At 45.5% G+C, this 25,533-nt stretch overlaps 1 protein-coding gene across 3 annotated transcripts in view; it reads left to right on the top strand.

Moving 5' to 3' along the window:
- LOC110524928 (bone morphogenetic protein receptor type-2) overlaps window positions 1–23,420 on the top strand; it is a 71,041-nt gene extending 47,621 nt beyond the window's left edge. For 2 of the 3 annotated variants that reach the window (XM_090206982.1, XM_090206981.1), the window contains exons 6-13: window positions 1,113–1,343; window positions 2,664–2,778; window positions 11,716–11,876; window positions 13,769–13,916; window positions 14,447–14,583; window positions 15,228–15,409; window positions 19,009–20,216; window positions 20,376–23,420. In XM_090206982.1, coding sequence (XP_090063108.1) covers window positions 1,113–1,343; window positions 2,664–2,778; window positions 11,716–11,876; window positions 13,769–13,916; window positions 14,447–14,583; window positions 15,228–15,409; window positions 19,009–20,216; window positions 20,376–20,590 — 2,397 coding nt within the window. In that variant the 3' untranslated portion in view covers window positions 20,591–23,420. Of the gene's footprint in view, window positions 1–1,112; window positions 1,344–2,663; window positions 2,779–11,715; window positions 11,877–13,768; window positions 13,917–14,066; window positions 14,139–14,446; window positions 14,584–15,227; window positions 15,410–19,008; window positions 20,217–20,375 lie in introns of those variants that run through there. The other variant, XM_090206983.1, reaches the window with a different exon arrangement.
- The last annotated feature ends 2,113 nt before the right edge of the window (window positions 23,421–25,533 follow it).

Below are 25,533 nucleotides of genomic sequence, written 5' to 3'. Positions count from 1 at the left end.
CAGTTATTACAGCTGTTAGTTTTTACAGTTAATACAGCTACTACAGCTATTACAGTTATTACAGCTGTTACAGTTATTACAGCTGTTACAGTTATTACAGCTACTACAGTTAGTATAGCTATTACAGCTATTACAGTTAGTATAGCTATTACAGTTATTACAGCTGCTACAGTTATTACAGTTACTACAGATGCTACAGTTATTACAGCTATTACAGCTACTTCAGTTATTACAGCTACTACATCTACTACAGCTATTCGACCTTATACACATCTACTACAGCTACTACAGCTAGTCTACCTTATACACATCTACTACAGCTACTACAGCTATTCTACCTTATACACATCTACTACAGCTACTACAGCTACTACAGCTATTCTACCTTATACACATCTACTACAGCTATTCTACCTTATACACATCTACTACAGCTACTACAGCTACTACATCTATTCTACCTTATACACATCTACTACAGCTACTACAGCTATTCTACCTTATACACATCTACTACAGCTACTACAGCTACTACAGCTATTCTACCTTATACACATCTACTACAGCTATTCTACCTTATACACATCTACTACAGCTACTACAGCTACTACATCTATTCTACCTTATACACATCTACTACAGCTACTACAGCTATTCTACCTTATACACATCTACTACAGCTACTACAGCTACTACAGCTATTCTACCTTATACACATCTACTACAGCTACTACAGCTATTCTACCTTATACACATCTACTACAGCTACTACAGCTATTCTACCTTATACACATCTACTACAGCTACTACAGCTATTCTACCTTATACACATCTACTACAGCTACTACAGCTATTCTACCTTATACACATCTACTACAGCTACTACAGCTACTACAGCTATTCTACCTTATACACATCTACTACAGCTACTACAGCTATTCGACCTTATACACATCTACTACAGCTACTACATCTACTACAGCTATTCGACCTTATACACATCTACACCTAGCACAGCTGCACATAGAGAGAATCGGTTTGAGGACCAAAATGTAATTGAGATCCAGTCGTCTTTTCTCAATCTTTCTTCTCCCTCTTTTTCTCTCTGTCAGCTGATAGGTCGAGGCCGGTACGGCTCGGTGTTCTGTGGTTCGTTGGACGAGCGACAGGTGGCTGTGAAGGTGTTCAGCTCAGCCAATCGGCAGAACTTCCTGAACGAGTGTTCCATTTATTGTCTCCCCCTGCTGGAGCATGACAACATCGCTCACTTCATCGCTGCCGACGAACGGCTGGGGGCCGAGGGCCGAGTGGAGTACCTTCTGGTCATGGAGTACTACCCCCACGTAAGTACCTTCTACTAGATTCTATTGGTTCCAGACGGCTGGGGGGCGAGTGGAGTACCTTCTACTGGGTTCTACTGGTTCCAGACGGCTGGGGGCCAAGTAGAGTACCTTCTACTGGGTTCTACTGGTTCCAGACGGCTGGGGGCCGAGTGGTGTACCTTCTACTGGATTCTACTGGTTCCAGACGGCTGGGGGCCGAGTAGAGTACCTTCTACTGGTTTCTACTGGTTACAGACGGCTGGGGGCCGAGTGGTGTACCTTCTACTGGGTTCTACTGGTTCCAGACGGCTGGGGGCCAAGTAGAGTACCTTCTACTGGGTTCTACTGGTTCCAGACGGCTGGGGGCCGAGTGGTGTACCTTCTACTGGATTCTACTGGTTACAGACGGCTGGGGGCCGAGTAGAGTACCTTCTACTGGGTTCTACTGGTTACAGACGGCTGGGGGCCGAGTGGTGTACCTTCTACTGGATTCTACTGGTTACAGACGGCTGGGGGCCGAGTAGAGTACCTTCTACTGGGTTCTACTGGTTCCAGACGGCTGGGGGCCGAGTAGAGTACCTTCTACTGGTTTCTACTGGTTCCAGACGGCTGGGGGCCGAGTAGAGTACCTTCTACTGGTTACAGACTGCTGGGGGCCGAGTAGAGTACCTTCTACTGGTTACAGACTGCTGGGGGCCGAGTAGAGTACCTTCTACTGGTTACAGACTGCTGGGGGCCGAGTAGAGTACCTTCTACTGGTTACAGACTGCTGGGGGCCGAGTAGAGTACCTTCTACTGGTTACAGACTGCTGGGGGCCGAGTAGAGTACCTTCTACTGGATTCTACTGGTTACAGACGGCTGGGGGCCGAGTAGAGTACCTTCTACTGGATTCTACTGGTTACAGACGGCTGGGGGCCGAGTGGTGTACCTTCTACTGGTTTCTACTGGTTCCAGACGGCTTAGGGAGCTGATTCCCTTTTATTTAAAGTGACAAACCACCTCAGCACTGTCTGCTCTCCCCCTCTGTGTCCTGGTGTATTATGATGTATTAATACAGAATATAGATATATATATATATCTGTCTCTCTCCAGCTCTATCTCTCAATCTCTCCATCTCTCTCTCTCCCTCCCTCCATCTCTCCCTCACTCCATCTCTCTCTCCCTCCATCTCTCTCTCCCTCCATCTCTCTCTCTCCCTCCATCTCTCTCCCTCCTTCCCTCCTCTCTCTCTCTCTCTCTCTCTCTCTCTCTCTCTCTCTCTCTCTCTCTCTGTGTCCTGGTGCATTATGATGTATTTATACAGTATATATCCTTCCCTCCTCTCTCTCTCTCTCTGTCAGGGCTCTTTGTATCGCTATCTGGGCCTGCAGACAGGAGACTGGATGAGTAGCTGTCGTCTGGCCCATTCCATCACCAGAGGCCTGGCCTACCTGCATACTGAGCTGCTTAAAGGAGGTGAGACATCCACCTGACCTCCACGCCCTGTCCACCTGACCTCCACGCCCTGTCCACCTGACCTCCACGCCCTGTCCACCTGACCTCTGTGGTTCAATGTGGAGTAGTAATGTAGGCATCCTCTGTGGTTCAATTTAGAGTAGTAATGTAGCCATCCTCTGACTGTGGTTCAATGTGGAGTAGTAATGTAGCCATCCTCTGGCTGTGGTTCAATGTGGAGTAGTAGAGTAGCCATCCTCTGTGGTTCAATGTGGAATAGTAATGTAGCCATCCTCTGGGGTTCAATGTAGAGTAGTAATGTAGCCATCCACTGTGGTTCATTGTAGAGTAGTAATGTAGCCATCCTCTGGCTGAGTTTCAATGTGGAGTAGTAATGTAGCCATCCTCTGTGGTTCAATGTAGACTAGTAATGTAGCCATCCTCGCTGTGGTTCAATGTGGAGCAGTAATGTAGCCATCCTCTGGCTGTGGTTCAATGTGGAGTAGTAATGTAGCCATCCTCTGGCTGTGGTTCAATGTGGAGTAGTAATGTAGCTATCCTCTGTGGTTCAATGTGGAGTAGTAATGTAGCCATCCTCTGTGGTTCAATGTGGAGTTTTAATGTGGCCATCCTCTGGATGTGGTTCAATGTGGAGTAGTAATGGAGCCATCCTCTGTGGTTCAATGTAGAGTAGTAATGTAGCCATCCTCTGGCTGTGGTTCAATGTGGAGTAGTAATGTATCCATCCTCTGGTTGTGGTTCAATGTGGAGTAGTAATGTAGCCATCCTCTGGCTGTGGTTCAATATGGAATAGTAATGTAACCATCCTCTGGGGTTCAATGTAGAGTAGTAATGTAACCATCCACTGTGGTTCATTGTAGAGTAGTAATGTAGCCATCCTCTGGCTGAGTTTCAATGTGGAGTAGTAATGTAGCCATCCTCTGTGGTTCAATGTAGAGTAGTAATGTACCCATCCTCTGTGGTTCAATGTAGACTAGTAATGTAGCCATCCTCGCTGTGGTTCAATGTGGAGCAGTAATGTAGCCATCCTCTGGCTGGGTTTCAATGTGGAGTAGTAATGTAGCCATTGTCTGTCTGTGGTTCAATGTGGAGTAGTAATGTAGCCATCCTCTGTGGTTCAATGTGGAGTAGTAATGTAGCCATCCTCTGGCTGTGGTGCAATGTGTGGTAGTAATGTAGCCATCTTCTGGTTGTGGTTCAATGTAGAATAGTAATGTATCCATCCTCTGGTTGTGGTTCAATGTAGTAATGTAGCCATCCTCTGTGGTTCAATGTGGAGTAGTAATGTAGCCATCCTCTGTGGTTCAATGTGGAGTAGTAATGTGGCCATCCTCTGGCTGTGGTTCAATGTGGAGTAGTAATGTAGCCATCCTCTGGCTGTGGTTCAATGTGGAGTAGTAATGTAGCCATCCTCTGGATGTGGTTCAATGTGGAGTAGTAATGTAGCCATCCTCTGGTTGTGGTTCAATGTGGAGTAGTAATGTAGCCATCCTCTTGGTGTGGTTCAATGTAGAGTAGTAATGTAGCCATCCTCTGGCTGTGGTTCAATGTGGAATAGTAATGTAGCCATCCTCTGGGGTTCAATGTAGAGTAGTAATGTAGCCATCCACTGTGGTTCATTGTAGAGTAGTAATGTAGCCATCCTCTGGCTGAGTTTCAATGTGGAGTAGTAATGTAGCCATCCTCTGTGGTTCAATGTAGAGTAGTAATGTAGCCATCCTCTGTGGTTCAATGTGGAGTAGTAATGTAGCCATCCTCTGTGGTTCAATGTGGAGTAGTAATGTGGCCATCCTCTGGCTGTGGTTCAATGTGGAGTAGTAATGTAGCCATCCTCTGGCTGTGGTTCAATGTGGAGTAGTAATGTAGCCATCCTCTGGATGTGGTTCAATGTGGAGTAGTAATGTAGCCATCCTCTGGTTGTGGTTCAATGTGGAGTAGTAATGTAGCCATCCTCTTGGTGTGGTTCAATGTAGAGTAGTAATGTAGCCATCCTCTGGCTGTGGTTCAATGTGGAATAGTAATGTAGCCATCCTCTGGGGTTCAATGTAGAGTAGTAATGTAGCCATCCACTGTGGTTCATTGTAGAGTAGTAATGTAGCCATCCTCTGGCTGAGTTTCAATGTGGAGTAGTAATGTAGCCATCCTCTGTGGTTCAATGTAGAGTAGTAATGTAGCCATCCTCGCTGTGGTTCAATGTGGAGTAGTAATGTAGCCATCCTCTGGCTGTGGTGCAATGTGTGGTAGTAATGTAGCCATCTTCTGGTTGTGGTTCAATGTGGAGTAGTAATGTAGCCATCCTCTGGTTGTGGTTCAATGTGGAGTAGTAATGTAGCCATCCTCTTGGTGTGGTTCAATGTAGAGTAGTAATGTAGCCATCCTCTGGCTGTGGTTCAATGTGGAATAGTAATGTAGCCATCCTCTGGGGTTCAATGTAGAGTAGTAATGTAGCCATCCACTGTGGTTCATTGTAGAGTAGTAATGTAGCCATCCTCTGGCTGAGTTTCAATGTGGAGTAGTAATGTAGCCATCCTCTGTGGTTCAATGTAGAGTAGTAATGTAGCCATCCTCTGTGGTTCAATGTGGAGTAGTAATGTAGCCATCCTCTGTGGTTCAATGTGGAGTAGTAATGTGGCCATCCTCTGGCTGTGGTTCAATGTGGAGTAGTAATGTAGCCATCCTCTGGCTGTGGTTCAATGTGGAGTAGTAATGTAGCCATCCTCTGGATGTGGTTCAATGTGGAGTAGTAATGTAGCCATCCTCTGGTTGTGGTTCAATGTGGAGTAGTAATGTAGCCATCCTCTTGGTGTGGTTCAATGTAGAGTAGTAATGTAGCCATCCTCTGGCTGTGGTTCAATGTGGAATAGTAATGTAGCCATCCTCTGGGGTTCAATGTAGAGTAGTAATGTAGCCATCCACTGTGGTTCATTGTAGAGTAGTAATGTAGCCATCCTCTGGCTGAGTTTCAATGTGGAGTAGTAATGTAGCCATCCTCTGTGGTTCAATGTAGAGTAGTAATGTAGCCATCCTCGCTGTGGTTCAATGTGGAGTAGTAATGTAGCCATCCTCTGGCTGTGGTGCAATGTGTGGTAGTAATGTAGCCATCTTCTGGTTGTGGTTCAATGTAGAATAGTAATGTATCCATCCTCTGGTTGTGGTTCAATGTAGTAATGTAGCTATCCTCTGTGGTTCAATGTGGAGTAGTAATGTAGCCATCCTCTGTGGTTCAATGTGGAGTAGTAATGTGGCCATCCTCTGGCTGTGGTTCAATGTGGAGTAGTAATGTAGCCATCCTCTGGCTGTGGTTCAATGTGGAGTAGTAATGTAGCCATCCTCTGGCTGTGGTGCAATGTGTGGTAGTAATGTAGCCATCTTCTGGTTGTGGTTCAATGTAGAATAGTAATGTATCCATCCTCTGGTTGTGGTTCAATGTAGTAATGTAGCCATCCTCTGTGGTTCAATGTGGAGTAGTAATGTAGCCATCCTCTGTGGTTCAATGTGGAGTAGTAATGTGGCCATCCTCTGGCTGTGGTTCAATGTGGAGTAGTAATGTAGCCATCCTCTGGCTGTGGTTCAATGTGGAGTAGTAATGTAGCCATCCTCTGGATGTGGTTCAATGTGGAGTAGTAATGTAGCCATCCTCTGGTTGTGGTTCAATGTGGAGTAGTAATGTAGCCATCCTCTTGGTGTGGTTCAATGTAGAGTAGTAATGTAGCCATCCTCTGGCTGTGGTTCAATGTGGAATAGTAATGTAGCCATCCTCTGGGGTTCAATGTAGAGTAGTAATGTAGCCATCCACTGTGGTTCATTGTAGAGTAGTAATGTAGCCATCCTCTGGCTGAGTTTCAATGTGGAGTAGTAATGTAGCCATCCTCTGTGGTTCAATGTAGAGTAGTAATGTAGCCATCCTCTGTGGTTCAATGTGGAGTAGTAATGTAGCCATCCTCTGTGGTTCAATGTGGAGTAGTAATGTGGCCATCCTCTGGCTGTGGTTCAATGTGGAGTAGTAATGTAGCCATCCTCTGGCTGTGGTTCAATGTGGAGTAGTAATGTAGCCATCCTCTGGATGTGGTTCAATGTGGAGTAGTAATGTAGCCATCCTCTGGTTGTGGTTCAATGTGGAGTAGTAATGTAGCCATCCTCTTGGTGTGGTTCAATGTAGAGTAGTAATGTAGCCATCCTCTGGCTGTGGTTCAATGTGGAATAGTAATGTAGCCATCCTCTGGGGTTCAATGTAGAGTAGTAATGTAGCCATCCACTGTGGTTCATTGTAGAGTAGTAATGTAGCCATCCTCTGGCTGAGTTTCAATGTGGAGTAGTAATGTAGCCATCCTCTGTGGTTCAATGTAGAGTAGTAATGTAGCCATCCTCGCTGTGGTTCAATGTGGAGTAGTAATGTAGCCATCCTCTGGCTGTGGTGCAATGTGTGGTAGTAATGTAGCCATCTTCTGGTTGTGGTTCAATGTGGAGTAGTAATGTAGCCATCCTCTGGTTGTGGTTCAATGTGGAGTAGTAATGTAGCCATCCTCTTGGTGTGGTTCAATGTAGAGTAGTAATGTAGCCATCCTCTGGCTGTGGTTCAATGTGGAATAGTAATGTAGCCATCCTCTGGGGTTCAATGTAGAGTAGTAATGTAGCCATCCACTGTGGTTCATTGTAGAGTAGTAATGTAGCCATCCTCTGGCTGAGTTTCAATGTGGAGTAGTAATGTAGCCATCCTCTGTGGTTCAATGTAGAGTAGTAATGTAGCCATCCTCTGTGGTTCAATGTGGAGTAGTAATGTAGCCATCCTCTGTGGTTCAATGTGGAGTAGTAATGTGGCCATCCTCTGGCTGTGGTTCAATGTGGAGTAGTAATGTAGCCATCCTCTGGCTGTGGTTCAATGTGGAGTAGTAATGTAGCCATCCTCTGGATGTGGTTCAATGTGGAGTAGTAATGTAGCCATCCTCTGGTTGTGGTTCAATGTGGAGTAGTAATGTAGCCATCCTCTTGGTGTGGTTCAATGTAGAGTAGTAATGTAGCCATCCTCTGGCTGTGGTTCAATGTGGAATAGTAATGTAGCCATCCTCTGGGGTTCAATGTAGAGTAGTAATGTAGCCATCCACTGTGGTTCATTGTAGAGTAGTAATGTAGCCATCCTCTGGCTGAGTTTCAATGTGGAGTAGTAATGTAGCCATCCTCTGTGGTTCAATGTAGAGTAGTAATGTAGCCATCCTCGCTGTGGTTCAATGTGGAGTAGTAATGTAGCCATCCTCTGGCTGTGGTGCAATGTGTGGTAGTAATGTAGCCATCTTCTGGTTGTGGTTCAATGTAGAATAGTAATGTATCCATCCTCTGGTTGTGGTTCAATGTAGTAATGTAGCTATCCTCTGTGGTTCAATGTGGAGTAGTAATGTAGCCATCCTCTGTGGTTCAATGTGGAGTAGTAATGTGGCCATCCTCTGGCTGTGGTTCAATGTGGAGTAGTAATGTAGCCATCCTCTGGCTGTGGTTCAATGTGGAGTAGTAATGTAGCCATCCTCTGGATGTGGTTCAATGTGGAGTAGTAATGTAGCCATCCTCTGGTTGTGGTTCAATGTGGAGTAGTAATGTAGCCATCCTCTTGGTGTGGTTCAATGTAGAGTAGTAATGTAGCCATCCTCTGGCTGTGGTTCAATGTGGAATAGTAATGTAGCCATCCTCTGGGGTTCAATGTAGAGTAGTAATGTAGCCATCCACTGTGGTTAATTGTAGAGTAGTAATGTAGCCATCCTCTGGCTGAGTTTCAATGTGGAGTAGTAATGTAGCCATCCTCTGTGGTTCAATGTAGAGTAGTAATGTAGCCATCCTCGCTGTGGTTCAATGTGGAGCAGTAATGTAGCCATCCTCTGGCTGGGTTTCAATGTGGAGTAGTAATGTAGCCATTGTCTGTCTGTGGTTCAATGTGAGTAGTAATGTAGCCATCCTCTGTGGTTCAATGTGTGGTAGTAATGTAGCCATCCTCTGGCTGTGGTTCAATGTGGAGTAGTAATGTAGCCATCCTCTGGCTGTGGTTCAATATGGAGTAGTAATGTAGCCATCCTCTGGCTGTGGTTCAATGTGGAGTAGTAATGTAGCCATCCTCTGGCTGTGGTTCAATGTGGAGTAGTAATGTAGCCATCCTCTGTGGTTCAATGTGGAGTAGTAATGTGGCCATCCTCTGGCTGTGGTTCAATGTGGAGTAGTAATGTAGCCATCCTCTGGTTGTGGTTCAATGTAGAATAGTAATGTATCCATCCTCTGGTTGTGGTTCAATGTAGTAATGTAGCCATCCTCTGTGGTTCAATGTGGAGTAGTAATGTAGCCATCCTCTGGCTGTGGTTCACTGTGGAGTAGTAATGTAGCCATCCTCTGGATGTGGTTCAATGTGGAGTAGTAATGTAGCCATCCTCTGGTTGTGGTTCAATGTGGAGTAGTAATGTAGCCATCCTCTTGGTGTGGTTCAATGTAGAGTAGTAATGTAGCTATCCTCTGGCTGTGGTTCAATGTGGAATAGTAATGTAGCCATCCTCTGGGGTTCAATGTAGAGTAGTAATGTAGCCATCCACTGTGGTTAATTGTAGAGTAGTAATGTAGCCATCCTCTGGCTGAGTTTCAATGTGGAGTAGTAATGTAGCCATCCTCTGTGGTTCAATGTAGAGTAGTAATGTAGCCATCCTCGCTGTGGTTCAATGTGGAGCAGTAATGTAGCCATCCTCTGGCTGGGTTTCAATGTGGAGTAGTAATGTAGCCATTGTCTGTCTGTGGTTCAATGTGAGTAGTAATGTAGCCATCCTCTGTGGTTCAATGTGTGGTAGTAATGTAGCCATCCTCTGGCTGTGGTTCAATGTGGAGTAGTAATGTAGCCATCCTCTGGCTGTGGTTCAATATGGAGTAGTAATGTAGCCATCCTCTGGCTGTGGTTCAATGTGGAGTAGTAATGTAGCCATCCTCTGGCTGTGGTTCAATGTGGAGTAGTAATGTAGCCATCCTCTGTGGTTCAATGTGGAGTAGTAATGTGGCCATCCTCTGGCTGTGGTTCAATGTGGAGTAGTAATGTAGCCATCCTCTGGCTGTGGTTCAATGTGGAGTAGTAATGTAGCCATCCTCTAGTTGTGGTTCAATGTTGAGTAGTAATGTAGCCATCCTCTTGGTGTGGTTCAATGTAGAGTAGTAATGTAGCCATCCTCTGGCTGTGGTTCAATGTGTCGTAGTAATGTAGCCATCCTCTGGTTGTGGTTCAATGTAGAATAGTAATGTATCCATCCTCTGGTTGTGGTTCAATGTAGTAATGTAGCCATCCTCTGTGGTTCAATGTGGAGTAGTAATGTAGCCATCCTCTGGCTGTGGTTCACTGTGGAGTAGTAATGTAGCCATCCTCTGGCTTTGGTTCAATGTGGAGTAGTAATGTAGCCATCCTCTGGCTGTGGTTCAATGTGGAGTATTAATGTAGCTATCCTCTGTGGTTCAATGTGGAGTAGTAATGTAGCCATCCTCTGTGGTTCAATGTGGAGTAGTAATGTAGCCATCCTCTGGGTTTCAATGTGGAGTAGTAATGTAGCCATCCTCTAGTTCAATGTGGAGTAGTAATGTAGCCATCCTCTGGCTGTGGTTCAATGTGGAGTAGTAATGTAGCCATCCTCTGTGGTTCAATGTGGAGTAGTAATGTAGCCATCCTCTGGCTGTGGTTCAATGTGGAGTAGTAATGTAGCCATCCTCTGGCTGTGGTTCAATGTGGAGTAGTAATGTAGCCATCCTCTGGGTTTCAATGTGGAGTAGTAATGTACCCATCCTCTGTGGTTCATTGTGGAGTAGTAATGTACCCATCCTCTGGGTTTCAATGTGGAGTAGTAATGTAGCCATCCTCTGTGGTTCAATGTGGAGTAGTAATGTAGCCATCGTCTGGCTGTGGTTCAATGTGGAGTAGTAATGTACCCATCCTCTGGGTTTCAATGTGGAGTAGTAATGTAGCCATCCTCTGGGTTTCAATGTGGAGTAGTAATGTAGCCATCCTCTGGTTCAATGTGGAGTAGTAATGTAGCCATCCTCTGGCTGTGGTTCAATGTGGAGTAGTAATGTAGCCATCCTCTGTGGTTCAATGTGGAGTAGTAATGTAGCCATCCTCTGGCTGTGGTTCAATGTGGAGTAGTAATGTAGCCATCCTCTGGCTGTGGTTCAATGTGGAGTAGTAATGTAGCCATCCTCTGGGTTTCAATGTGGAGTAGTAATGTACCCATCCTCTGTGGTTCATTGTGGAGTAGTAATGTACCCATCCTCTGGGTTTCAATGTGGAGTAGTAATGTAGCCATCCTCTGTGGTTCAATGTGGAGTAGTAATGTAGCCATCGTCTGGCTGTGGTTCAATGTGGAGTAGTAATGTACCCATCCTCTGGGTTTCAATGTGGAGTAGTAATGTAGCCATCCTCTGTGGTTCAATGTGGAGTAGTAATGTAGCCATCCTCTGGCTGTGGTTCAATGTGGAGTAGTAATGTAGCCATCCTCTGGCTGTGGTTCAATCACCAGTCTGCTGCTCTATTCTACAATACTATCACCAGAGTACTGCTCTGTTCTACAGGGCTCTCACTGCCCCCTAGTGGATACTGCACCAAGTCAATAGAGCTCTGCCTGTGCCCTGGTTGTCAGTAAAAACTGGTAGAGGATCAGTTCTCATCTATTATGAACCACCACGGTCCTAGTTCTAAATATTATCTTGTAACTCCTTTCTCCCTCCTCCTCCTCTCTTCCTCCCCCTCTCTTCTCCCTCCCCCTCTCTTCTCCCTCCCCCTCTTCTCCCTCCCCCTCTTCTCCCTCCTCCTCCACCTCTCTTCCTCCCCTCCTCTATTCCTTATCATCCTCTCTTCTCCCCTCTTTCTCCTCTTTCCACCTCCTTCTCTCTCCATACCTCCTCTTCTCCCCCATCCTCTTCCACCTCGTCCTCCTCCAGACTTCTACAAGCCAGCTGTGTCTCACAGAGATCTGAACAGTCGGAACATTCTGGTGAAGAACGACGGAACGTGTGTCATCATCGACTTTGGCCTCTCCATGAAGTTGACGGGGAACCGGCCGGTACGACAGGGAGAGGAGGAGAACGCTGCCATCAGTGAGGTGAGACAATAGAACCCTTTGAAACCCATGTCATCAGTGAGGGGAGACAATAGAACCCTTTGGAACCCATGTCATCAGTGGGGGGAGACCATAGAACCCTTTGAAACCCATGTCATCAGTGGGGGGAGACCATAGAACCCTTTGGAACCCATGTCATCAGCGAGGGGAGACCATAGAACCCTTTGAAACCAATTTAATCAGTGAGGGGAGACCATAGAACCGTTTGGAACCCATGTCATCAGTGGGGGGAGACCATAGAACCCTTTGAAACCCATGTCATCAGTGAGGGGAGACCATGGAACCCATGTCATCAGTGAGGTGAGAACATAGAACCCTTTGGAACCCATGTCATCAGTGAGGGGAGACTATAGAACCCTTTGAAACCCATGTCATGAGTGAGGTGAGACCATAGAACCCTTTGAAACCAATTTAATCAGTGAGGGGAGACCATAGAACCCTTTGAAACCAATTGAAAAAGTGAGGGGAGACCATAGAACCATATGAATCATTGAGGTGAGAACATAGAACCCTTTGAAACCAATTTAATCAGTACAGTGAGACCATAGAACCCTTTGAAACCCATGTCATCAGTGAGGTGAGACCATAGAACCCTTTGAAACCAATTTAATCAGTGAGGTGAGACCATAGAACCCTTTGGAACCCATGTCATCAGTGAGGGGAAACCATAGAACCCTTTGGAACCCATGTCATCAGTGTTGTGAGACTATAGAACCCTTTGAAACCCATGTCATCAGTGAGGTGAGACCATAGAACCCTTTGGAACCCATGTCATCAGTGGGGGGAGACCATAGAACCCTTTGAAACAAATGTAATCAGTGAGGTGAGACCATAGAACCCTTTGAAACCCATGTCATCAGTGAGGTGAGACCATAGAACCCTTTGAAACCAATTTAATCAGTGAGGTGAGACCATAGAACCCTTTGGAACCCATGTCATCAGTGAGGTGAGACCATAGAACCCTTTGGAACCCATGTCATCAGTGAGGGGAGACAATATAACCCCTTGAAATCCATGTCATCAGTGAGGGGAAACCATAGAACCCTTTGGAACCCATGTCATCAGTGAGGGGAGACCATAGAACCCTTTGAATCAGTGAGGTGAGACCATAGAACCCTTTGAAACCAATTTAATCAGTTAGGTGAGACCATAGAACCCTTTGAAACCCATGTCATCAGTGAGGTGAGACCATAGAACCCTTTGAAACCAATTTAATCAGTGAGGTGAGACCATAGAACCCTTTGAAACCAATTTAATCAGTGAGGGGAGACCATAGAACCCTTTGAAACCAATTTAATCAGTGAGGGGAGACCATAGAACCATATGAATCATTGAGGTGAGAACATAGAACCCTTTGAAACCAATTTAATCAGTGCAATGAGACCATAGAACCCTTTGAAACCCATGTCATCAGTGAGGTGAGACCATAGAACCCTTTGAAACCAATTTAATCAGTGAGGGGAGACCATAGAACCCTTTGAAACCAATTTAATCAGTGAGGTGAGACCATAGAACCCTTTGAAACCAATTTAATCAGTGAGGTGAGACCATAGAACCCTTTGAAACCAATTTAATCAGTGAGGGGAGACCATAGAACCATTTGAATCAGTGTTGTGAGACCATAGAACCCTTTGAAACCAATTTAATCAGTTAGGTGAGACCATAGAACCCTTTGAAACCAATTTAATCAGTGAGGTGAGACCATAGAACCCTTTGAAACCAATTTAATCAGTGAGGGGAGACCATAGAACCCTTTGAAACCCACATCTGTCTCTCCCTTGTGGGATCTAACTTCTACTTGGCTTTGGACATTCTGGATTGGGTGGTTAGGGTTAGGGGTTATGTATTTCAACCCTGGTTCTGTCTCTCTTCAGGTGGGTACAGTCCGCTACATGGCCCCAGAGGTTCTGGAGGGGGCTGTGAACCTGAGGGACTGTGAGTCGGCTCTGAAGCAGGTGGACATGTACGCCCTGGGCCTCGTCTACTGGGAGACCTTCATGAGGTGTACTGACCTCTTCCCAGGTAATAACCCTGACCTCTAACCCTGGGCCTCGTCTACTGGGAGACTTTCATGAGGTGTACTGACCTCTTCCCAGGTAATAACCCTGACCTCTAACCCTGGGCCTCATCTACTGGGAGACCTTCATGAGGTGTACTGACCTCTTCCCAGGTAATAACCCTGACCTCTAACCCTGGGCCTCATCTACTGGGAGACCTTCATGAGGTGTACTGACCTCTTCCCAGGTAATAACCCTGACCTCTAACCCTAGGCCTCTGGGAGACCTTCATGAGCCAGTTAAGAACAAATTCTTATTTACAATGACGGCCTAAACCGGATGACGCTGGGCCAATTGTGGACCGCCCTATGGGAGTCCAAGTCACGGCCGGATGTGATACAGCCTGGAATCTAACCAGGGTCTGTAGCGACGCCTCTAGCACTGAGATGCTGCGCCACTCGGGAGCCCAGAGAAACTTACTCCTGACCACAATTAGTTGTCAAATCACAGTATTGAGTTTCCACCTTAATGTTCTGGTTCCTCCTTTCTCTCCAGGAGAATCAGTCCCAGACCTCCAGGTGGCGTTCCAGGCCGAGGCAGGGAACCACCCTTCCTTTGAGGACATGCAGGTCCTGGTGTCCAGAGAGAAACAGAGACCCAAGTTCCCCGAGGCCTGGAAGGAAAACAGCTTGGTGAGACCTGTGGTGTGTGTGGTATGGTATGGTGTGGTGTGGTGTGTGTGGTATGGTGTGGTGGTGTGTGGTGTGGTGTGGTGTGGTATGGTGTGTGTGGTATGGTATGGTGTGGTATTGTGTGGTATGGTGTGGTATGGTGTGTGGTGTGGTGTTGTATGGTGTGGTGTTGTGTGGTGTTGTGTTGTGTTGTATGGTGTTGTATGGTATGGTGTGGTGTGTGGTGTGGTATGGTGTTGTGTGGTATGGTGTTGTGTGGTATGGTGTGGTATGGTGTTGTGTGGTATGGTGTTGTGTGGTATGGTGTTGTGTGGTATGGTATGGTGTGGTATGGTGTTGTGTGGTGTGTTATGGTGTGGTGTTGTGTGGTATGGTGTGGTGTGGTATGGTGTTGTATGGTATGGTGTGGTGTTGTATGGTATGGTGTTGTGTGGTATGGTGTGGTGTGGTATGGTGTTGTGTGGTATGGTGTGGTGTGGTATGGTGTGGTATGGTGTTGTGTGGTATGGTGTGGTGGTGTGTGGTATGGTGTGGTGTGGTATGGTGTTGTATGGTATGGTGTGGTGTTGTATGGTATGGTGTTGTGTGGTATGGTGTGGTGTGGTATGGTGTGGTATGTGTTAGCCTCTGTAACCTTCCCTCAGGCGGTGCGGTCCCTGAAGGAGACCATGGAGGACTGTTGGGACCAGGATGCTGAGGCCAGGCTGACCGCTCAGTGTGCAGAGGAGCGCATGGCTGAACTACTGCTGATCTGGGACCAGTCCAAGTCTGTCAGCCCCACACTCAACCCTACTGGTAGCAGCTGTACCACACTGTTCAATGATAGGTACAGACACTATACACACCCTCCACTGTACCACACTGTTCAATGATAGGTACAGACACTATACACACCCTCCACTGTACCACACTGTTCAATGATAGGTACAGACACTATACACACCCTCCACTGTACCACACTGTTCAATGATAGGTACAGACACTATACACACCCTCCACTGTACCACACTGTTCAATGATAGGTATAGACACTATACACACCCTCCACTGTACCACACTGTTCAATGATAGGTACAGACACTATACACACCCTCCACTGTACCACACTGTTCAATGATAGGTATAGACACTATACACACCCTCCACTGTACCACACTGTTCAATGATAGGTATAGACACTATACACACCCTCCACTGTACCACACTGTTCAATGATAGGTACAGACACTATACACACCCTCCACTGTACCACACTGTTCAATGATAGGTACAGACACTATACACACCCTCCACTGTACCACACTGTTCAATGATAGGTATAGACACTATACACACCCTCCACTGTACCACACTGTTCAATGATAGGTACAGACACTATACACACCCTCCACTGTACCACACTGTTCAATGATAGGTATAGACACTATACACACCCTCCTCTCAACCCATATGTACCACACTGTTCAATGATAGGTACAGACACTATACACACCCTCCTCTCAACCCAGCTGTAACACACTGTTCAATGATAGGTATAGACACTATACACACCCTCCACTGTACCACACTGTTCAATGATAGGTATACACACCCTCCTCTCAACCCATATGTACCACACTGTTCAATGATAGGTACAGACACTATACACACCCTCCACTCAACCCAGCTGTACCACACTGTTCAATGATAGGTACAGACACTATACACACCCTCCACTCAACCCAGCTGTAACACACTGTTCAATGATAGGTATAGACACTATACACACCCTCCACTGTACCACACTGTTCAATGATAGGTACAGACACTATACACACCCTCCAGCTGTACCACACTGTTCAATGATAGGTACAGACACTATACACACCCTCCTCTCAACCCAGCTGTACCACACTGTTCAATGATAGGTACAGACACTATACACACCCTCCACTGTACCACACTGTTCAATGATAGGTACAGACACTATACACACCCTCCTCTCAACCCAGCTGTACCACACTGTTCAATGATAGGTACAGACACTATACACACCCTCCACTGTACCACACTGTTCAATGATAGGTACAGACACTATACACACCCTCCACTGTACCACACTGTTCAATGATAGGTACAGACACTATACACACCCTCCACTGTACCACACTGTTCAATGATAGGTATAGACACTATACACACCCTCCTCTCAACCCATATGTACCACACTGTTCAATGATAGGTACAGACACTATACACACCCTCCTCTCAACCCAGCTGTAACACACTGTTCAATGATAGGTATAGACACTATACACACCCTCCTCTCAACCCATATGTACCACACTGTTCAATGATAGGTACAGACACTATACACACCCTCCACTCAACCCAGCTGTAACACACTGTTCAATGATAGGTATAGACACTATACACACCCTCCACTGTACCACACTGTTCAATGATAGGTACAGACACTATACACACCCTCCAGCTGTACCACACTGTTCAATGATAGGTACAGACACTATACACACCCTCCACTCAACCCAGCTGTAACACACTGTTCAATGATAGGTACAGACACTATACACACCCTCCACTGTACCACACTGTTCAATGATAGGTATAGACACTATACACACCCTCCACTGTACCACACTGTTCAATGATAGGTATAGACACTATACACACCCTCCACTGTACCACACTGTTCAATGATAGGTACAGACACTATACACACCCTCCACTGTACCACACTGTTCAATGATAGGTATAGACACTATACACACCCTCCACTGTACCACACTGTTCAATGATAGGTACAGACACTATACACACCCTCCACTGTACCACACTGTTCAATGATAGGTATAGACACTATACACACCCTCCACTGTACCACACTGTTCAATGATAGGTATAGACACTATACACACCCTCCACTGTACCACACTGTTCAATGATAGGTACAGACACTATACACACCCTCCACTGTACCACACTGTTCAATGATAGGTACAGACACTATACACACCCTCCACTGTACCACACTGTTCAATGATAGGTACAGACACTATACACACCCTCCACTGTACCACACTGTTCAATGATAGGTATAGACACTATACACACCCTCCACTGTACCACACTGTTCAATGATAGGTATAGACACTATACACACCCTCCACTGTACCACACTGTTCAATGATAGGTACAGACACTATACACACCCTCCACTGTACCACACTGTTCAATGATAGGTACAGACACTATACACACCCTCCAGCTGTACCACACTGTTCAATGATAGGTATAGACACTATACACACCCTCCTCTCAACCCAGCTGTACCACACTGTTCAATGATAGGTATAGACACTATACACACCCTCCTCTCAACCCATATGTACCACACTGTTCAATGATAGGTACAGACACTATACACACCCTCCACTCAACCCAGCTGTAACACACTGTTCAATGATAGGTACAGACACTATACACACCCTCCACTGTACCACACTGTTCAATGATAGGTACAGACACTATACACACCCTCCAGCTGTACCACACTGTTCAATGATAGGTATAGACACTATACACACCCTCCACTCAACCCAGCTGTAACACACTGTTCAATGATAGGTATAGACACTATACACACCCTCCACTCAACCCAGCTGTACCACACTGTTCAATGATAGGTACAGACACTATACACACCCTCCACTGTAGCACACTGTTCAATGATAGGTACAGACACTATACACACCCTCCACTGTACCACACTGTTCAATGATGGGTACAGACACTATACACACCCTCCACTGTACCACACTGTTCAATGATAGGTACAGACACTATACACACCCTCCACTGTACCACACTGTTCAATGATAGGTACAGACACTATACACACCCTCCACTGTACCACACTGTTCAATGATGGGTACAGACACTATACACACCCTCCACTGTACCACACTGTTCAATGATAGGTACAGACACTATACACACCCTCCACTGTACCACACTGTTCAATGATAGGTACAGACACTATACACACCCTCCACTGTACCACACTGTTCAATGATAGGTACAGACACTATACACACCCTCCACTGTACCACACTGTTCAATGATAGGTACAGACACTATACACACCCTCCACTGTACCACACTGTTCAATGATAGGTATAGACACTATACACACCCTCCACTCAACCCAGCTGTAACACTGTTCACCTGTTGTTTACTCTCTCTCTCTACATTGTTGACACACACCCTAACTTTACACTCATACCTACTGCACAACGACACACACACACACCTTACACTCATACCTACTAGAACCAGCTGCACTGCACATCAACACACACACCTTGTTGTCCTCCTTGGTGATAAGTACCTGTTGTGGTGTTAACGTGTCTGTGGCCCCAACAGAAACCGCATGGGGCCACAGTCCGGCCCCGACCCTGCCTCGTCCTACATCGAGGAGCAGGACGGCACGACCAAGAGCACACACAGCGACGCCCCCTCCGCTTTGATTGGCCGGACGAGAGATGGAGGTGTGGCTGGAGAGAGGAACAGGAACTCTATAAACTACGAGCGGCAGCAGGCGGCTCACGCCCGTCTCCCCGGCAACCCCTCCGCTGGAACCTCCTCTTCCCTCACAACCATGACCTTCATCTCAGAGTCCAGCCAGGGTCATGACCCCAACCCTAACCTCCACCTGACCCTGACCCAGGAGGATCTGGAGACCACCAAGCTGGACCCCAGGGAGGTGGATAAGAACCTGAAGGAGAGTTCTGATGAGAACCTGATGGAACACAGCCAGAAACAGTTCTGTTCTCCGGACCTGCTGAGTCCCGCCTCCTCCTCCCTGCTCTTCCCCTTCATCAAGATGGCTGCCGAGGCGTCTCCCCCCGCCGTATTCCCTCTCCCCAAGCAGCAAAACCTCCCCAAACGACCCTCCAGCCTGCTGCTCCGCACCAAGCCGCCTAAGAAAGACTCATCCTCTCTGAGGTTTAAATTCGGTCGCCGTGGCAAGTCCAACCTACGACAGGTAGAGGGCGGAGCTAAGACCAACGGCGTGTCCAACGTCACCGCCGTCTCCGAGTCCCACCGGGTCAGCGCCACCAACAACCTGCTGGTCCTACGGGACCTCTCTGTGAACGGGCACGCGGATGGGTCCTTGCCAGCAGGGGGCGCCAGCAGCACGGTGGGGCTCACTCTAAGTCAGAGCACGAACCCCCAGAGCTCTGAGGACGGCCAGCTGGGGCTGATCACTACCAGCCCAGACGAACACCAACCCCTGCTGAGCAGAGAGACAGGACAACCAGATGTCCACTCCTCTAACGCACGGCCCAACAACAACAACAACAACAGCAATGGACTGGTACTGGGGGAGGGAGAGGGGGAGAGTGATGGGGGAGGAGAGGAAGAGGAGGAGGGAGCAGGAGGAAGTACCAGTGGAGAGACCCCCTGCTCCCTGGGGGAGAGTTCTGTGTCTGGTTCCTTGTCTGGACCTGACCCCAACCCTGTCCCCATGAGAGGTGAAGCCCTACTCAGGCAGCCTAAAGGAGGCCGGCGGCCGGAGAGACCCAACTCCCTGGACCTGTCCTTCACCACCAGAGACCTGGTCTCACTGGGTGAGCAGAGCACCCTCACAGCCTGACCCTAACCCTCACAGCCTGACCCTAACCCTCACAGCCTGACCCTAACCCTCACAGCCTGACCCTAACCCTCACAGCCTGACCCCCTGACCCTGACCCTTACCCCCTGACCTTAACCCTGTGTTTGTGTTCCAGGGGAGGCCTTGGTCCAGAACCAGGGAACAGGGGAGAAGATTAAGAAGCGTGTGAAGACACCGTACTCCCTGAAGCGCTGGCGACCCGCCACCTGGGTCATCACCACAGATACCAGGGGGTCAGAGGTGAACAACAACAGGGGAGAAGGTCAGGCCCGGCCCAAGTCCAGCTCCGCTGTCTATCTGACCTCTGAACCCAGCGACACCCGCCTCTGAACTCTGACCTTCAGAGGGACAACACAGACAGTAGTGTTGTTATGACAGCAGGAGGAAGCAGTGTTGTAACAGCAGTTGGTTGTGTCCCGTCTCTCTCGCTTTGTGTCATTTTGATGACATTGCTTTAAGTTGAATCCAGCTATGCAGCAATCTCTTCCTTGTGGTTTCATTTGTCTATGTGTATGATGGGGTCTTCTCCAGTTGAAATCTCTGTGACCATGAGGGAGGCTGCTCTGGTGCCTTTCAACAGTCATAGTATTTGCTCTGTCTTTCAGCACCATAAGGACTTTGCTCCAGACATGACTGACTCTGGTCTTAAAGACACAATTATCCACTTTCACTTGTTTCATGCTCTGTTCATTTTTGATTTTGTATCATGATTTAAACTGTGCAATAGGATACAGCTTTTAGGTGCTTTCATTATGTTTTTAACACTTCTGTTTTTTCTTGTTTAAATGTTTTTATATAATCTCTGTGTTGCACTTGGACATGGACACCAACTCAATATTTTATTCAGTCTGTAAACCCTCTCCTTAAATCGAACAACTGAAGTACTACCCACAGTTGTAATGTCAGTGGGCTTGCTCTGTTTACTGGGACTCTGGGACTACAATCCCCTGACAGGACTGGGGGGGGACTACAATCACCTGACAGGACTGGGGGATACTACAATCACCAGACAGGACTGGGGGGGACTACAATCACCAGACAGGACTGGGGGGGACTACAATCACCAGACAGGACTGGGGGGGACTACAATCACCAGACAGGACTGGGGGATACTACAATCACCAGACAGGACTGGGGGGGACTACAATCACCAGACAGGACTGGGGGGGACTACAATCACCAGACAGGACTGGGGGATACTACAATCCCCTGACAGGACTGGGGGATACTACAATCACCAGACAGGACTGGTGGAAACTACAATCACCAGACAGGACTGGTGGAAACTACAATCACCAGACAGGACTGGTGGAAACTACAATCACCAGACAGGACTGGGGGAAACTACAATCCCCTGACAGGACTGGGGGGGACTACAATCACCAGACAGGACTGGTGGAAACTACAATCACCAGACAGGACTGGGGGATACTACAATCCCCTGACAGGACTGGGGGGGACTACAATCACTAGACAGGACTGGGGGGGACTACAATCACCTGACAGGACTGGGGGATACTACAATCACCAGACAGGACTGGGGGGGACTACAATCACCAGACAGGACTGGGGGGGACTACAATCACCAGACAGGACTGGGGGGGACTACAATCACCAGACAGGACTGGGGGATACTACAATCACCAGACAGGACTGGGGGGGACTACAATCACCAGACAGGACTGGGGGGGACTACAATCACCAGACAGGACTGGGGGATACTACAATCACCAGACAGGACTGGGGGATACTACAATCACCAGACAGGACTGGTGGAAACTACAATCACCAGACAGGACTGGGGGATACTACAATCACCAGACAGGACTGGTGGAAACTACAATCACCAGACAGGACTGGTGGAAACTACAATCACCAGACAGGACTGGGGGATACTACAATCACCAGACAGGACTGGTGGAAACTACAATCACCAGACAGGACTGGGGGAAACTACAATCACCAGACAGGACTGGGGGATACTATAATCAGCTGACAGGACTGGGGGATACTACAATCACCAGACAGGACTGGGGGATACTACAATCACCAGACAGGACTGGTGGAAACTACAATCACCAGACAGGACTGGGGGAAACTACAATCACCAGACAGGACTGGGGGATACTATAATCACCTGACAGGACTGGGGGATACTATAATCACCTGACAGGACTGGGGGGACTACAATCACCAGACATGACTGGGGGATACTACAATCACCAGACAGGACTGGGGGACTACAATCATCTGACAGGACTGGGGGACAACAATCACCAGACAGGACTGGGGGATACTACAATCACCTGACAGGACTGGGGGATACTATAATCACCTGACAGGACTGTGGGGACTACAATCACCAGACATGACTGGGGGACAACAATCACCTGACAGGACTGGGGGGGAATACAATCACCAGACAGGACTGGGGGAAACTACAATCACCAGAAAACACTGGGATTCTGGGACTACAATCACCAGAGAACACTGGGATTCTGGGACTACAATCACCAGAGAACACTGGGATTCTGGGACTACAATCACCAGAAAACACTGGGATTCTGGGACTACAATCACCAGAGAACACTGGGATTCTGGGACTACAATCACCAGAGAACACTGGGATTCTGGGACTACAATCAAGAGAAGCAGGATGCATCTGTTCAGAAATGGACGAACAGCAACAACAACACCTCTCTTTCAACAGAGAAACTCTGATTCCCACAATTCTGTCTGCTCGGAATCCAACTATTTTTAAAGCAAACCTTCTGAATCATGCTGGAACTGTTTTCCCTGTCTTGTGAATCTGTACCATGTGGACTATGGATGTGTTGGCGTGTGTTTGCAACGTGTGTGGGGCTGGGCTACGTGTTGTAGCTACATGCCAGCAGACGCAGGATGCAGTGGATCTAGGCCGTGCAGGACCTGAAGTCTGTGTCAGGGACTGTCGGTTTTAGTGCTGCTTCAGAGAGGATCAAATTAGCTTTCTGTTTTGGTATCTTGCATTTGTATGAGAAATATATGTTTGTGTATTGCAACAACAACAACAAAAAACGTACCTATGCTCTGTAAGGGTTACTCTGACCTGCCATGTTAATATGATGAACACTACAGGTTTGACAAAACAAAAACATTTTAATAAATGTATAAAAACACAGTGGTATAGTTATTATGAACTCAGGGTTAGATAATAAATATATAAAACACAGTTATTATGAACTCAGGGTTAGATAATAAATATATAAAACACAGTGGTATAGTTAATATGAACTCAGGGTGGGTAATAAATATATAAAACACAGTTATTATGAACTCAGGGTTAGATAATAAATATATAAAACACAGTGGTATAGTTATTATGAACTCAGGGTTAGGTAATAAATATATAAAACACAGTGGTATAGTTATTATGAGCTCAGGGTTAGGTAATAAATATATAAAACACAGTGGTATAGTTATTATGAGCTCAGGGTTAGGTAATAAATATATAAAACACAGTGGTATAGTTATTATGAGCTCAGGGTTAGGTAATAAATATATAAAACACAGTGGTATAGTTATTATGAACTCAGGGTTAGGTAATAAATATATAAAACACAGTGGTATAGTTATTATGAGCTCAGGGTTAGGTAATAAATATATAAAACACAGTGGTATAGTTATTATGAACTCAGGGTTAGGTAATAAATATATAAAACACAGTTATTATGAACTCAGGGTTAGATTATAAAACACTGGTATAGTTATGAACTCAGGGTTAGGTAATAAATATATAAAACACAGTTATTATGAACTCAGGGTTAGATAATAAATATATAAAACACAGTGGTATAGTTATTATGAACTCAGGGTTAGATAATAAATATATAAAACACAGTGGTATAGTTATTATGAACTCAGGGTTAGATAATAAATATATAAAACACAGTTATTATGAACTCAGGGTTAGGTAATAAATATATAAAACACAGTGGTATAGTTATTATGAACTCAGGGTTAGATAATAAATATATAAAACACAGTTATTATGAACTCAGGGTTAGATAATAAATATATAAAACACAGTTATTATGAACTCAGGGTTAGATAATAAATATATAAAACACAGTTATTATGAACTCAGGGTTAGGTAATAAATATATAAAACACAGTTATTATGAACTCAGGGTTAGATAATAAATATATAAAACACTGTTATTATGAACTCAGGGTTAGGTAATAAATATATAAAACACAGTGGTATAGTTATTATGAACTCAGGGTTAGGTAATAAATATATAAAACACAGTTATTATGAACTCAGGGTTAGGTAATAAATATATAAAACACAGTTATTATGAACTCAGGGTTAGGTAATAAATATATAAAACACAGTGGTATAGTTATTATGAACTCAGGGTTAGGTAATAAATATATAAAACACAGTTATTATGAACTCAGGGTTAGGTAATAAATATATAAAACACAGTTATTATGAACTCAGGGTTAGATAATAAATAATAAAACACAGTGGTATAGTTATTATGAACTCAGGGTTAGATAATAAATAATAAAACACAGTGGTATAGTTATTATGAACTCAGGGTTAGATAATAAATATATAAAACACAGTTATGAACTCAGGGTTAGATAATAAATATATAAAACACAGTTATTATGAACTCAGGGTTAGATAATAAATATATAAAACACAGTGGTATAGTTATTATGAACTCAGGTTTAGATAATAAATATATAAAACACAGTGGTATAGTTATTATGAACTCAGGGTTAGATAATAAATACATAAAACACAGTGGTATAGTTATTATGAACTCAGGGTTAGGTAATAAATATATAAAACACAGTTATTATGAACTCAGGGTTAGGTAATAAATATATAAAACACAGTTATTATGAACTCAGGGTTAGGTAATAAATATATAAAACACTGTTATTATGAACTCAGGGTTAGGTAATAAATATATAAAACACAGTTATTATGAACTCAGGGTTAGGTAATAAATATATAAAACACAGTGGTATAGTTATTATGAACTCAGGGTTAGGTAATAAATATATAAAACACAGTTATTATGAACTCAGGGTTAGGTAATAAATATATAAAACACAGTTATTATGAACTCAGGGTTAGATAATAAATAATAAAACACAGTGGTATAGTTATTATGAACTCAGGGTTAGATAATAAATAATAAAACACAGTGGTATAGTTATTATGAACTCAGGGTTAGATAATAAATATATAAAACACAGTTATGAACTCAGGG

This window comes from Oncorhynchus mykiss, chromosome 18 (assembly GCF_057628025.1).
Source record: "Oncorhynchus mykiss isolate SJ-2025 chromosome 18, ASM5762802v1, whole genome shotgun sequence".
Lineage (NCBI taxonomy): Eukaryota > Metazoa > Chordata > Actinopteri > Salmoniformes > Salmonidae > Oncorhynchus > Oncorhynchus mykiss.
This window is presented reverse-complemented; position numbering and strand designations above follow the sequence as displayed.